This window comes from Lithobates pipiens, unplaced genomic scaffold (assembly GCF_037356315.1).
Source record: "Lithobates pipiens isolate NorthernLeopardFrog02 unplaced genomic scaffold, aLitPip1_a1.2 Scaffold_18, whole genome shotgun sequence".
Classification (NCBI taxonomy): Eukaryota; Metazoa; Chordata; class Amphibia; order Anura; family Ranidae; genus Lithobates; species Lithobates pipiens.
The window spans coordinates 248,532,481-248,546,862 of NW_027507758.1; the positions used below are offsets into that span (position 1 = coordinate 248,532,481).

General features: G+C 47.5%; 1 protein-coding gene across 2 annotated transcripts in view; it reads left to right on the forward strand.

The window, feature by feature from the left end:
* Nucleotides 1-9,920, forward strand: part of HEBP2 (heme binding protein 2) — a 29,225-nt gene extending 19,305 nt beyond the window's left edge. For both annotated transcript variants that reach the window (XM_077486768.1, XM_077486769.1), the window contains exon 5: nucleotides 4,275-9,920. In XM_077486768.1, the coding sequence (XP_077342894.1) occupies nucleotides 4,275-4,452 (178 nt within the window). In that variant the 3' untranslated portion in view covers nucleotides 4,453-9,920. The remainder of the gene's footprint in view (nucleotides 1-4,274) is intronic.
* Nucleotides 9,921-14,382: the final 4,462 nt, after the last annotated feature.

Here is a 14,382-nt window from a genome sequence, read left to right on the forward strand (position 1 = left end):
AGAGTACTGGCGGGGTTGGAGAACACATGGGTGGGGGCAAAGAGCGAGGGGGAGTGGAGATCACAGGGGTGGGGAGCAGAGAGTGCTGGGGGGGAACTTGAGAGCACTGGGGGGGGGCAATAAGAACGGGGTAGAGAGCACGGTAGGCTGAGAGCACTGGGGGGGCTAAGAGTGTGGGGTGGTAAAGAGCACTGGGGGGGGGGGATAAAAACAGGGGTGGAGAGCACGGGGGCTGGAGAGTACTGGGGGGGTACAAAGAGCAGGGGGGAGTGGAGAGCAATGGGGGGGAGCTTGAGAGCACCAGTGGGGGCAAGAAAGAACAGGGGTGGAAAGCACGGGGGACTGGAGAGCACTATGGGGGGTGGAGAGCACTGGTAGGGTTGGAGAGCACATGGGTGGGGGCAAAATGCAGGGGGAGTGGAGAGTACAGGGGTGGGGAGTGGAGAGTGCTGGGGGGAGCCAAAAAGAACAGGGGTGGAGAGCACGGAGGGTAGAGAGCACTGCGGGGGCTGGAGAACACCAGGGTGGCAGAAAGAACAGGGGTGGGGAGAATAGGGGGCTGGAGAGCACTGGGGTGGGGGCTGGAGAGTGTGGGGAGAGCTGAAGAGCACTGGGGGAGAGAAAGAACAGGGGGGAGATCACTGGGGGGAGTGGAGAGCACTGGGCGGAGAGCACTGAGGGGGAAAGAACAGGGGGAGAGCACTGGGGGGGAGAGGAGAGCACTGGGGGGGAGGAGAGCACTGGGGGGGGAAGAGCACTGGGGGGGGGAAGAGCACTGGGGGAGAGCAGTGGGGGGGAGAACAGGGGGGAGAGCACTGGAGCGAGTGGAGAGCACTGTGGGGGAAAGAACAGGGGGAGAGCACTGGGGAGGAGAACAGTGGGAGAGCACGGAGGGGAGAGGACTGGGGGGAGTGGAGAGCACTGTGGGGGGGAACAGGGGGAGCACTGGGCGGAGTGGAGAGCACTGGGGGGAACAGGGGGGAGAGCACTGGGGGGGGGGGACAGGGGGGGGAGCACTGGGATGGTGGCTAGAGAAGAATGGGGAGAGCTGGAGAGCAGGGGGGGCAGCAAGAACAGGGGAGGAGAAAACTGTGGGGGGGGGGGGCAGGAGAGTGTGGTGGAGGAGAGTACTGGGGGGGGGGGACAAGGGGGAGAGCACTGTGGGGGGCACTGGGGGATTAACGGGGGGAGTGGGGAGCACTGGGATGGTGGCTAGAGAAGGAGGGGGAGAGCGGGGGGGGGCAGCAAGAACAGGGGAGGAGAGAACTGGGGGGGGCAGGAGAGTGTGGTGGTGGAGGAGAGCACTGGGGGGGGGGGTGCAGGAGAGTGTGGTGGTGGAGGAGAGCACTGGGGGGGCAGGAGAGTGTGGTGGTGGAGGAGAGCACTGGGGGGCAGGAGAGTGCAGTGGTGGAGGAGAGCACTGGGGGGAGGGGCAGGAGAGTGTGGTGGTGGAGGAGAGCACTGGGGGGGAGGCAGGAGATTGTGGTGGTGGAGGAGAGCACTGGGGGGGGGCAGGAGAGTGTGGTGGTGGAGGAGAGCACTGGGGGGAGGCAGGAGAGTGTGGTGGTGGAGGAGAGCACTGGGGAGGGGCAGGAGAGTGTGGCGGTGGAGGAGAGCACGGGGGGGGGCAGGAGAGTGTGGTGGTGGAAGAGAGCACTGGGGGGGCAGGAGATTGTGGTGGTGGAGGAGAGCACGGGGGGGCAGGAGAGTGTGGTGGAGGAGAGCACTGGGGGGGGGGGCAGGAGAGTGTGGTGGTGGAGAAAAGCACTGGGGGGGGGCAGGAGAGTGTGGTGGTGGAGAAGAGCACTGGGGGGGGGCAGGAGAGTGCGGTGGTGGAGGGGAGCACTGGGGAGAGACAGGAGAGTGTGGTGGTGGAGGAGAGCACTGGGGGGGGGGCAGGAGAGTGTGGTGGTGGAGGAGAGCACTGGGGGGGGCAGGAGAGTGGTGGAGGAGAGCACTGGGGGGGGCAGGAGAGTGTGGTGGAGGAGAGCACTGGGGGTGGGGCAGGAGAGTGTGGTGGAGGAGAGTACGGGGGGGGGGCAGGAGAGTGTGGTGGTGGAGGAGAGCACGGGGGGGCAGGAGAGTGTGGTGGTGGAGGAGAGCACGGGGGGGGGGGGCAGGAGAGTGTGGTGGAGGAGAGCACTGGGGGGGGGCAGGAGAGTGTGGTGGAGGAGAGCACTGGGGGGGGGGGGCAGGAGAGTGTGGTGGAGGAGAGCACTGGGGGGGCAGGAGAGTGTGGTGGGGGAGAGCACTGGGGGGGGGGCAGGGAGCACAAGGTGAACTGGGGACAGTAAAATAAGTTGGATAAGAGACCCCCTGCAGCCCCCCCCATCCTCCTATCCAGGCACTGTGGCACACAGGGCGGGCTGTACCTGCAGCATCTCCTCCTATGGATAAAAGTGCTGGCTGGCTGTGTACGGCGGCGGTCGCTCTGTAACATGGCCCCACCCCCCCAGACTGGCTCGTGTGATAGGCGGAATGTTGATTCTCTCTACTATCACACAAGCAGGTCTGGGGGGGTGGGCGGGGCCATGTTACAGAGCGGCCGCCGAACACACAGGCAGCCCGCTCTGTGATCCAGAGGAGAGAGCGGAGGATGCAGCCACCGGCGGACTCACCTTGGGGATTCCAGGGGGGGCACTTGACCCCCCTTGCCCCCTGGTGCGGACGCCCATAGGGTCATCTTCCCCTCACTCGGCAGCCATCCAAACAGAGGAGAGAACGCGATTGCCTCTGCTACTACCGGTGGCTCCGATAAGCGGCGGTGACCACCGGAGCGCGGTGGGTGGGGGCCCCATTCCCGACCCCGATAAAAGTGATCTCGTAGAAAATCCGCCGCAGAGGCAACTTTTATCTGAAGGAGGACCGCCCACTAAAGAAGAGGATACTGGGGTTATGGCAGCTATACAGGCATACCCTACTTGTAAGAACACAATGGGGTTTATTTACTAAAGCTGGAAAGTGCAAAATCAGGCTCACTTCTACATAGAAACCAATGAGCTTCTAACCCCAGATTTTTCAGTTTAGCTTTGATAATAAAACCTGGAAGCTCATTGGTTTCTATGCAGAAGTGAGCCTGATTTTGCACTCTCCAGCTTTAGTAAATAAACCCCATTGTGTACTTAAAGCGGAGGTCCACCCTAAAGTGGACCTTCTGCTCATTGGAATCCTCCCCCCCCTCCGACACCACAATTGGCACCTTTCAGGGGGGAGGGGGTGCAGGAACCTGTACAGTACAGGTATCTGCACCCACTTCCGGCATAGCTATCTGCGGAAAGTCCCCCGCTGCCTACAGGGAAACACACGGATCCCAGAGACAGCGGGGCCATCCTTATTGCGCAGCGCGACTCGCGCAAATGCGCAGTAGGGAACCCAAATGAAGCCGAAAGGCTCCACTTCCTGATTCCCATACCCAAGATGGCGGCGGCAGCACCCGAGAGACGATCGAGAGATCGGCTTCAGGTGCCGACATCGCGGGCGCGCTGGGCGGGTAAGTGTCCTTATTTTAAAAGTCAGCAGCTGCAGTATTTGTAGCTGCTGGCTTAAAAAAAACCAAAAACGGCGGAACTCCCGGCGGACTCCCACTTTAAAAGTGGGGTATGCCTGTATAAAATGTACCCTGCTTTCTCATCAAAAGCTAGACAACTAATATAAATATATATATATATATATATATATATATATATATATATATATATATATATATATATATAATATATATACACACGCGCGCGCGCACACACACACAGTGGGTATAGAAAAGAATCACCACCTTTTAAAATAATCACATTTTGTGGCTTTGCAGCCTGAAATTAAGACACACATTTTTTGTTAAATCCACATGTATTTATTAGTGCCAACTTCTAACATCCAAGTGAAAGATATAACACCAACATGTCAGAAAAAATTAATAAAAAATTCAAAAACAGAATTACTGAGTTGGAAAAAGGATTACCCCCATTATGTGAGTATTTTCTTGAAACTAACTTTGGCTTCAATTACAGCCTTTAGTCTGTTGGGATATGTCTCTACTTTGCACATCTAGACTTTGCGATATTTGCCCAACTGCTCAAGTTCAGTTAAATTTGATAGTGAATGTTTGTGGACTGCAGTCTTATACTGTATGTAAAGAGACTGAGATGACACATCACTTGGAAAAAAAAGAGCCTAAACTATTGTAGTTTGCCTTTCAGCCTTGGGAGTGATTTATAAAGAGTGGGATAGTTGGATGTTTAAAGCAAATGATATTAACCCATCACTATATTTCTTTAAAGGTCCTTTGGAGGGTTCACTAATGCAGCAAAAAACCAGGAGCAGATCCTACAGCTCTCCGAATGCTTGAAACGGGATGGAAAAGCTTTTGACGAGAATGTCTACTACACTGCTGGCTATGACAGCCCATTTAAACTGTTAAATAGACACAATGAGATTTGGTTGCTGGCAAAACAGTAAAAGCCTATACAAAAGATCTCCATACATTAATAATATACATCTGAAGTGATCCCATAGACTGGTCTGAAAAAAGCATGAAATATCAATTTTCCAGGGCATGTATTCAAATTGTACCGGCATCATATTAAATTTCCCAAAGCCTGTACAGAGAGAAGACAGGGCTGCTATTGCTGACCTCCTGAACATGCTCATTTCCTGGTGGTCATGCTGATCCAAAGGCTTCAATATTTTCTCACACTGACCTGAATTAAATTTGCAGATAAAGAGCGCTGGTTTTACTCCATCTTTTTAGGCTGGATTCACACCTATGCATTTTTAGTGCTTTTTGCATTTTGCAGATTTGCTCTACAGAACGTGTTCCATAGGAAACCATGTTAAATGGACTGTAGTGAAAATCTGCAAAATGCAAAAAGCACTAAAACTGCCTAGGTGTAAATCCAGCCTATATCTGCCTGCATGTACTACTCAGAAAAGTCAGCAATGGCTAGGCGACTAACTTAGAAGTAGGCCAACAATGTCGAACCCTGTTTTTGTCTCAGTACAGGTTCTTTAGTTTTAGTCATTTTTCTTACTTGCCTTTCTTACTTTTTTACTATAAGGGTTTTGTACACTTTGCTGTGTTGATACCATACAGTGTTTTTTTTTTTTTTTGTAAGGTGCCTTGAATCTTGAATGCCGTTAACAGAAATTTGTGACTTGACCTCAGAGCCAGAAAGAATCCCCTTTATGTTACTATGCACCACCTACCTCCTTCAGGCCTGGTTCACACCTATGCATTTTTTCGTGCGTTTTCAGTTTTGCAGAAACACACTACAGTCCATTTAACATGGTTTCCTATGGGTCACCTTCACCTCTGTTCATTTTATGGAAAGGGCCAGGGACTTTTTTTTTTTTTTTATGGTTTTTGGTTCCATAGACTTCAATGGATCAAAAACTTGTATTTAAAAAATGCAAAATGCACCTTGAATATGCAATCTGCAACCTGCATAGATGTGAATCAGGCCTTAGTCTCTTTACTGCAAGTCTAAACTGCTCAAATAAATCATTATTAGGTTGTTTAATAAAACAGTGTACCGGTAAGAATACCTTTTATACTGGTCATGCTTCAGTAAATTGAACTCTCATTGGTTGCCTCTGATTATAACATTTTGGGATATAAATATAAAGAAATAGCTATACGTGATGTGAAAGTGCATGTACATCCATTCTGTGTGAATCAGGACAAATGTAAATGTTATTGTGCTATTTTCTTTCCAGGTGAAGCAGGAACAAACATACAGCATTAACCGCTTGCCAACTAGCCACCGCAGTCTTACTGTGGCAACATGGCTTTAGTGCACAAATCGTCGTCATGTTACGTCACTTCCTTTTTTGGCCACTAGGGGCACTCGCCCATGGAGCCAGTGCGAGTGTCAGGCAGTCGCGTTCACTGTCGGGCTCCCGCAATCTCTCAGGGCACACCAAGAACTGCTATCTGTGTGTGTAAACAGAGATATCTCGGTTCTCTTAAGGGAGAAGAGACAGATCGTCTGTTCATACAGAGAATGAACGGCGATCTGACATCTCCCCTACATAGTCCACTCCCCCCTTCAGTTAGAACACACACATAGGGAACACAATTAACCCCTTGATCGCCCCTAGTGTTAACCCCTTGCCTGCCAGTGACATTTTTACAGTAATCAATGCATTTTTATAGCACTGATAGCTGTATAAATGCCAATGGTCCCAAAAATTGTCCAATGTGTCCACTATTATGTCGCAGTTCCAATAAAAATCGCCATTACTAGTAAAAAAAAAATTAATAATAAAAATGCCATAAAAATATCCCCTGTTTTGTAGACGCTATAACTTTTGCGCAAACCAAACGATATACGCTTATTGCGATTTTTTTTTTTTACCAAAAATATGTACAGGCATACCCCACTTTTATGTACACAATGGGATTTATTTACTAAAGCTGGAAAGTGCCAAATTAGGCTCACTTCTGCATAGAAACCAATGAGCTTCCAGGTTTTATTACCAAAGCTTAATTGAACAAGCCGAGGTTAGAAGCTCATTGGATTCTATGCTTTTGCCCTTTCCAGCTTTAGTAAATAAACCCCATTGTGTACTTAAAAGTGGGGTATGCCTGTAGAAGAATACATATTGGCATATTGGAACAACACCTCATTTAAAGTCCCGCTGACCACTTTCCTTTCTCTTTGTCTACATATTGGCCTAAACTGAGGAAAAAAAATAGTTTTTTATATATATTTTTAGGGGATATTTATTATAGTAAAAAGTAAAAAAATAATGATTTTTTTTCAAAATTGTCGCTTTTTTTTGTTTATAGCGCAAAAAATAAAAACCGCAGAGGTGATCAAATACCACCAAAGAAAGCTCTATTTGTGGGAAAAAAGGAAGTCAATTTTGTTTGGGTGTAACGTCGCATGACCGCGCAATTGTCAGTTAAAGCGACGCAGTGTCGAGGACTGAAGGTTAAGGCCAGCAGATGAAGTTTGCGCTTATAGGAAATAAATACACATTTTCTGCAATTGTCAGCTTCATCTAGTGGCCATAATGTGGTATTTTTATGGCCAACTTTTTTTGTTTTGTTTTTATGAAAGACTAACTTTCAACCTGGAGAGAAAATAGCTTGTTTGAATTTTCCCCTATTCACACAGAAAGTATGTACATACAGTTTCACAGGATGAATACCTCTGCAAATTTTTGATAAATACACCTCATGGCGTTTAGCTTTGTTGTTGAGTATATCATTTAGTAGGTGACAGGAGAGGTTGTTATGCAATGAATATGAACCATGAGGGTTTGCAGCACTGTATGGCAAGAAACCAAGTGACTCTGAGCTCAATCACGAGCTGCCAACATTGTTTTCAGTTTTCTGGTTAGAGTATACGAGCCGTGCATTTGCATAAATCCTCTGCAGTTCCTGCTAAAGGAGAATGCTCTCGTTGGAGCTGAAAAGGGATATTGTTACACATTGTGGGCGCATTCAGTGTAGAATGGGGGTTGCATAGATGCTGGATGGATCGAGAGCAAATTGGAAGCATGTACAAGAAGTATACCAATCTACCAGGTGCCTTATTTCTGCCATAGATGATCACTTTACTCCCTTATAGTAAAATGTACTTTAAATAAAGTTAATTACCTATGCCTTATTTAACCACACCGTGCATACAATATTACCCATTGTTGCTACCCGTCCAGGATTTCCAGAAACATTCTTAAGTTCTAAAGAATTGTGCCTGGAAATGTTTCCCCTTGATATTCAGTACTTGAAATAATGCAAATTTCTCTGTCTCTGCAGTAAATTTAGCTGTGTTAGTCCCAAAAGCAGTATGTAGAGAATGCATTATGGAGGAAAGAAACAGAAAATGCCTAGTTATCACTAAAACAGGAGGCTAAGAGGACTCTTCTTAATAGCAACATGGGTGGAAAAAAATAATGGGGACCAATCTTTCGCCATTTGTAACCTTAACATTACAAGGTCCTAATAAATGAATGATACTGCAATGTTTGTAAGTCTGTCTGTAGAAGACCTCATTGAAGTTAAAGTAGTGAAGCAAAAAACAAGATTGTATTACGTTACAGATTACCAGTTCGTAGTGGCTGCATTCATTTTCTTTTTTTGGGCTTTTTCCATATATTTTTACCTGATGATCTGACTAGTAAGTCTGTTATTTTACAATGTCCGTTAACAAAACAGGCTGCCCTGAAAAAGTAACAGTTATGCCGCACACACACAATCGTAATTTCAGCCGGCAAAAGGACCGATGAGAGATTTTCATCGGAAAATGCGACCGTATGTATGCGGAATTTAGCTGGCCGTATTCCCACCAGCAAAAATTTGAGAGCACGTTCCCAATTTTTCCGACGGAAAAACTTTCTATCGGAAATTCCGATCGTGTGTATGCAATTTTGACGCGCAAAAACTTGCGCATGCTCAGATTCAACTATGAGATGGAAGCTATTGGTTACTAGTTATTAACCTTCTTTTTTCTAGTCCCGTCATACGTGTTGTACGTCACCGCATTCTTGACAGTCAGAATTTGGTGCGACCGTGTGTAGGCAAGACAACTTGAGCGAAATCCCGTCAGAATTCCGTCGGGAAAACCATCAGAGCTTTTTCCGATCGTGTGTACGCGGCATTAGAGTTTTGAGATCTTTTAACACTGACGTAGTTACAATGATCAGCTTATATTAATTTATATAAAACCTTTATCCCAAAAGGAAGAACACTGTAGCTGTAACTGCTTAAAAAGTATTAGCTGTTTTTTTTACTTTAATTTATTAATCAAGTCCATCGAAATCAGCTAGTGCGTCTAACAGTTGGCCTCTCCCCAGAGTAACAATGCTGCTGTCCAAGGGTGTCTCCATTCCCCCTCTATCCAGAGTGGAGACACCCTCAGTGTGTTACTCACTGGGTCACCAGGAGAAAATATGAAAATAAAGGGGAAAAAAAGACTAAAAAAGATAATGAATGGAGCCACAACATTTAGGCACCATTCAACCTAGCGCAACTCCAAATTGCATAATTTCCAAGTGCGACTTTTATGGGACTTTGAGTGTGACTTTGATCTGTTAGGCTACTTTCAAATTGGGGTGTTGCGGGCGCTGGCTGTAATTTTAATTTTTTTACTTTTTACCGTCATTTTTTTAGCGGTGCTATTCAGCTGCTAGCGGGGCAGTTTTAACCCCCGCTAGCGGCCGAAAAAGGGTTACAACCACCTGCAAAGCGCCTCTGCTGTGGCGCTTTGCAGGCGGGTTTGCAGCGCTGCCCTATTGTTTTCTATGGGAAGGGGCACTTTAGGAGCGGTAAATACACCGCTTCTACAGCGCTCCAAAAGATGTAGCTTGCAGGACTTTTTTGACCGTCCTGCAAGCGCACCACTCCAGTGTGAGTGCTTTCACACAGGGGAGACAGCAGCGGCTGTTTCAGGGCGCTTTGCGGGCACTATTTTTAGCGCTGTAGCGCCTGCAAAGCGCACCAGTGTGAAAGGGGCCTTACACTCTCTGGATCATTCACATCAAAAGTTGCATCAAAGTAGTGCAGGCACCTTTTCAAAGTCACTGGGACTTTAAGTTGCACCCATTTTGAACGAGTGTCATTGAAAAGAATGGGCTGCGACTTGTCATGCAACTTTGATGTCCAAATAACACGACAAGTCGCACAAGTGGAGTGAAGCCTTAAGAATTTGCTGCAATATTTCCTACTACTTTAACCTGTTCTCTGCGGTCAGAGCTTTTATGTAGCTAAATATTTTGTTACATTTTTATTTTGATAAAATGTTTACAATTTTGTATTTATCCTGTAATGTTTCTAATGAACTATATAACACTGTTACTGAAATTGCTACTAGGTTACATATTTATTTTATTTTTAATAAGGTAATTCAGAGTTTCCTCCAATATGCCTCAACAATTGTAACTCTTCATTCTAATAAAAAGCAATAGCAGAAATTACTAAAGTGGTCTTTTTTAGTATATATTGCTGTTCTGAAAAGTCTTTAAGTGTATGTGTGTAGACAGCATTGCTATACCTGTCCTTTGTTGTGTTTATAGATTCACACTGTAAACTGCATTCTATTTACTAGTTTACAACCATAATCTCATAGGGGCTTATTAATTAAAAAAAAGGGGGAAAACCTAGAGGATCAGACCAACCAGATCTTTTGTTTCTTTTTCCCAGGAAAAACAGAAAACCTGATTGGCCACTCTAGACTTTACTATTTTGAAGAATACAAACATAACTAGTATACAATGCTAATAATCATATGAATAAACAAATAATGAAGGTAAAGCCCTTTAAGTGGGCTTTGATTTTGGAAGGTGAAATAGATTCCTGATCATGCAACCGCTGCAGTTGGGCTCAGCCAGTGTGCTTGGAGCGTGCTCTCAGCACACAACCTCAGACCACCATGTACGCATGTGTGTGGCAGATGGGCATTAAAGCCAACATTTCCTGCTGCTGCTTATATGTGTTACACAGTCAGGAAGAGATTTAAGTGGCGTTCCACCCAAAAATTGAACTTCCTCTTTAAGTGATGGTGACTCCCCCTGACATGCCACATTTGGCATGTCATTTTTTTGGGGGGGAGGGGGGAGCAGATACCCAGTTTTTATGGGCACTCAGCTCCCACTTCCTCCCTAGGCTCCGCGGTGCCGGAAGAAATTTCACCTCCCTGCAATCTTCTGGGACATGTCACAGGTCCCAGAAGATTTCCCAACCATTCACATCGCACAGCACAGCTCACACATGCACAGTGTGCGCCTGTGAAGCCACAGCCGGGCACCCACAGTTAGAATGGTAGTGTGAAGCTATTTGCCAGCACACCATCCAGGAATGTGTGCGATTGGAATATGAAGTATCACAGTTAGAATGTCGGCGCCGCAGAGAGGAGGGGGGTGAAGTGGAGGGGGTGAGGAGCAGGGCTTCATGGACATTGTTGGACACGTGAGTGTCTGATTATTAAAAGTCAGCAGCTACAACCCTGACTCGAAGACTAAAGGGGTCTCGATATTGTTAGGGAGAGACTCTGGATTCGAGCTCACACAGCAGCTGGCGGATCCGGGGGGACGGTACCTATTCCTCAAGGGCACAGTCGGGAAGCTCCCTGTTACGTTAGCATGCGTTTATTTTCCAAATACAGCACATGTGAGTTTTTGCCAAACCATGATTGATGAACTTGCTGGGTTTGCCGCCGGGTGCATAATCCTGGGTGGGGATTTCAATGTTCCGTTGGATCCCCTCCAGGATACCTCGGACGGCAAGTCCGCTATCACTTATCGTAAGCTCAAAAAGATTAGAACTATCTTGAACTCTCTAACATTGGCGGACTCATGGCGAGTTTTGCACCCACTGGACAGAGATTACACCTACTTTTCCACTGTACACGACAAGTATACCCGTATCGACTTTCTATTTGTGACACAAAGGGACTTGAACAACCTTAAAGAGGCGCATATCGGGACGAGATCGATCTCGGATCACGCACCGATATCTTTGAACCTCGCATTACAACCTTCACGCCCACAGTCCAGCGGCTGGAGACTTAACCCAACATTACTGACGGATCCTACAATCCTAGACCAGATTAGAGAAACTATACAACACTACTTTAGTGAGAACACCACCGAGGATGTTTCCCATTTAACTATATGGGAGGCACACAAGTGCGTGCTCAGGGGCAGGCTGATAGGCTTGGCGGCACAAAAGAAAAGAGCGACGGAACAGGACTTGAAAGAGGCTTTTATAAAAGTGAGGGATTTAGAAGCTCAACACAAACGATCGATGGCGGTTGCTCGGGCTGATGACCTGCTTCTTGCGCGCAAGGCGCTCCAGGATAAACTGGACTTACAGGCTAAACGGATATTATTTTTTCGGCGAGGATTCTTTTATGAACACGGGAACAAAAATGGCAAGTTTTTGGCACGAGCTTTGAGGGGCGTACGGTCTTCTAACACCATTATCCAGATTAGAAACAAGGAAAACAGGCTAATACACGATACGGAAGGCATTGCGGCGGAATTCCATAGGTTTTACTCTAAGCTTTACAACATTCCACCCTCACACAAACCGGCGACGGTGGATGGGCCGAGATGTGCGATCATAGACCAATATCTACGTAACAGCGGCATGCCAGGCCTATCAGTGGACGACGCTACAGAACTAGATAAACCCATTGAGGAATCGGAACTAATCCGGGCTATTAAATCTTTGAAAACGGGCAAGAGTCCGGGCCCAGATGGCTTTTCCGCTATTTACTATAAGACCTTTATACCCTTATTGACGAAACCATTGCTCCGCGCTTTAAATTCCCTCTCAGCACACCAGGAACCCTCACCTTCCTTTAATTTAGCGCACATCACAGTGCTCCCTAAACCTGGGAAAGACCCCAACTCCTGCTCCAGTTACCGACCGATTTCGTTGCTCAATTTAGACATAAAGCTCTTATCGAAAATTATTGCTACCAGGTTGAACACTCTGCTACCCGATCTAATCGGGCCGACACAGGCGGGTTTTATGCCAGGAAGGGAGGCGCGGGATAATGTGGTTAAGGCGATAAACCTTCTCCATTGTATGAAGGGGGATGCTGTCGAGGGCCTTCTCCTGTCTACGGACGCGGAGAAGGCCTTCGACAGAGTGGCATGGGACTTCATGTTTGCAGTATGCAGGTGGGTGGGTTTCCAACCAAAATTGATGGCCTGGATCTCCGCACTCTATCGAAGCCCGATGGCCCGGCTCAAAATCAATGGAACCCTTTCGGAACCAGTACTTATACGAAACGGCACGCGTCAAGGGTGCCCTCTATCCCCTATATTATTTATCCTAGCATTGGAACCCTACATCCGCACAATCAATGCCAATCTGTCGATCAAGGGCCTTACGTTGGGACAAACGCAATTTAAAATAGCCGCTTACGCGGATGATCTCCTATTTGTCATAACCCAACCCCACACTTCAATCCCTAACCTCTTGAAGGAATTTGAGCTATTTGGATACATCTCCAACTTTAAAATTAATTACGAAAAATCTGAGGCTCTGAATATCTCCCTTAACCCTACCCGCCTGCTGTCTGCCAAATCTAACTGCCCCTTCAAGTGGGTGGACCACAGACTTAAATACCTGGGGATCTGGCTAACACCCGACCTGGACAACCTTTATGTACAAAATTTCCAACCCCTCCTAAATGAACTCCGCACAGATCTTCAGGACTGGCACCGTCACCCACTGTCATGGTTCGGAAGGGCGGCGGCGGTCAAGATGACGGTTTTGCCACGGGTACTGTACCTTTTCCACACTCTGCCCATCAAACTACCTAGGCGGTTTTTCGCACATCTGACAGCGTTAATAAGGGACTTCATTTGGGCCGGGAAGAAACCCCGAATTAGCTTATCGACCTTGACTTTGCCAAAAGTTAAGGGGGGGATTAATCTACCGAACTTCAAATATTACTACTATGCGGCACACCTGGTTCGTATTCTAGACTGGAATTGCCATGCAGCATCCAAAGACTGGGTGGGACTGGAGGGACGACTGACAGAGACTCCCTTGCGGTTTCTGCCTTGGGTCACCAGGGAGGCCCGTTCGGCCTCACTGTCCTCACACCCCCTGATAGGGCCCACCCTGGAGGTCTTTGGAGAGGCTTCACGCCAATGTGGACTGGCCTCCGATCCGGGCCCTTTGACACCCTTAGCCCACAACCCTAGCTTTGCATCAGGACACACTACAGTTTCGTTCCCGCACAGAAATGATGGGACGCCTGTGACAATAGCACACTGCGTAGAGGCAGGCAAGCTTAAGTCTTTTCAGGACCTCTCTAGAGACTTAAGAGCAAAACATTTTACACACTGGCAATACCGACAACTGCACGACTTTGTACACTGCCCGACTAACAGACCGCATGTTTTGAGGGAACAGACATGGTTTGAGCAGCTGTGCATCACGGGAGAACCGGTTCGGAAGGCGACCTCTCTGATTTACAGTTGGTTACAGGCGACCAGGACAGACCACTCGACCAAACATAAACGAGACTGGGAGAGGTTCCTCTCCACAACCTTTACTGATGAGCAGTGGAAACATGCCTGCATATTGGCGCATAAGTGCTCCATAAGCACTAGTTCCCAAGAAACAGCATACAAGGTCTTGTCAAACTGGTATTTTACACCAGTCAGACTTAGCAAATGGTATCCAGGCACGTCAGAACTCTGCTGGAGATGTGGAGGGGCAGGGGGTGATATGATACATATTTGGTGGGATTGTCCACAGTTGCGGAATTTCTGGATTGAGATCTGTGCACAGATCAGGGCCATCACCGAAACCAAAATTACTCTCACACCTGAGTGCTGCTTGCTCCACATCTCCAACTACTCTTTGGGCAGGTACAAAAGATCAGTGGTACGCCATATGCTGAATGCGGCTAAGACAAT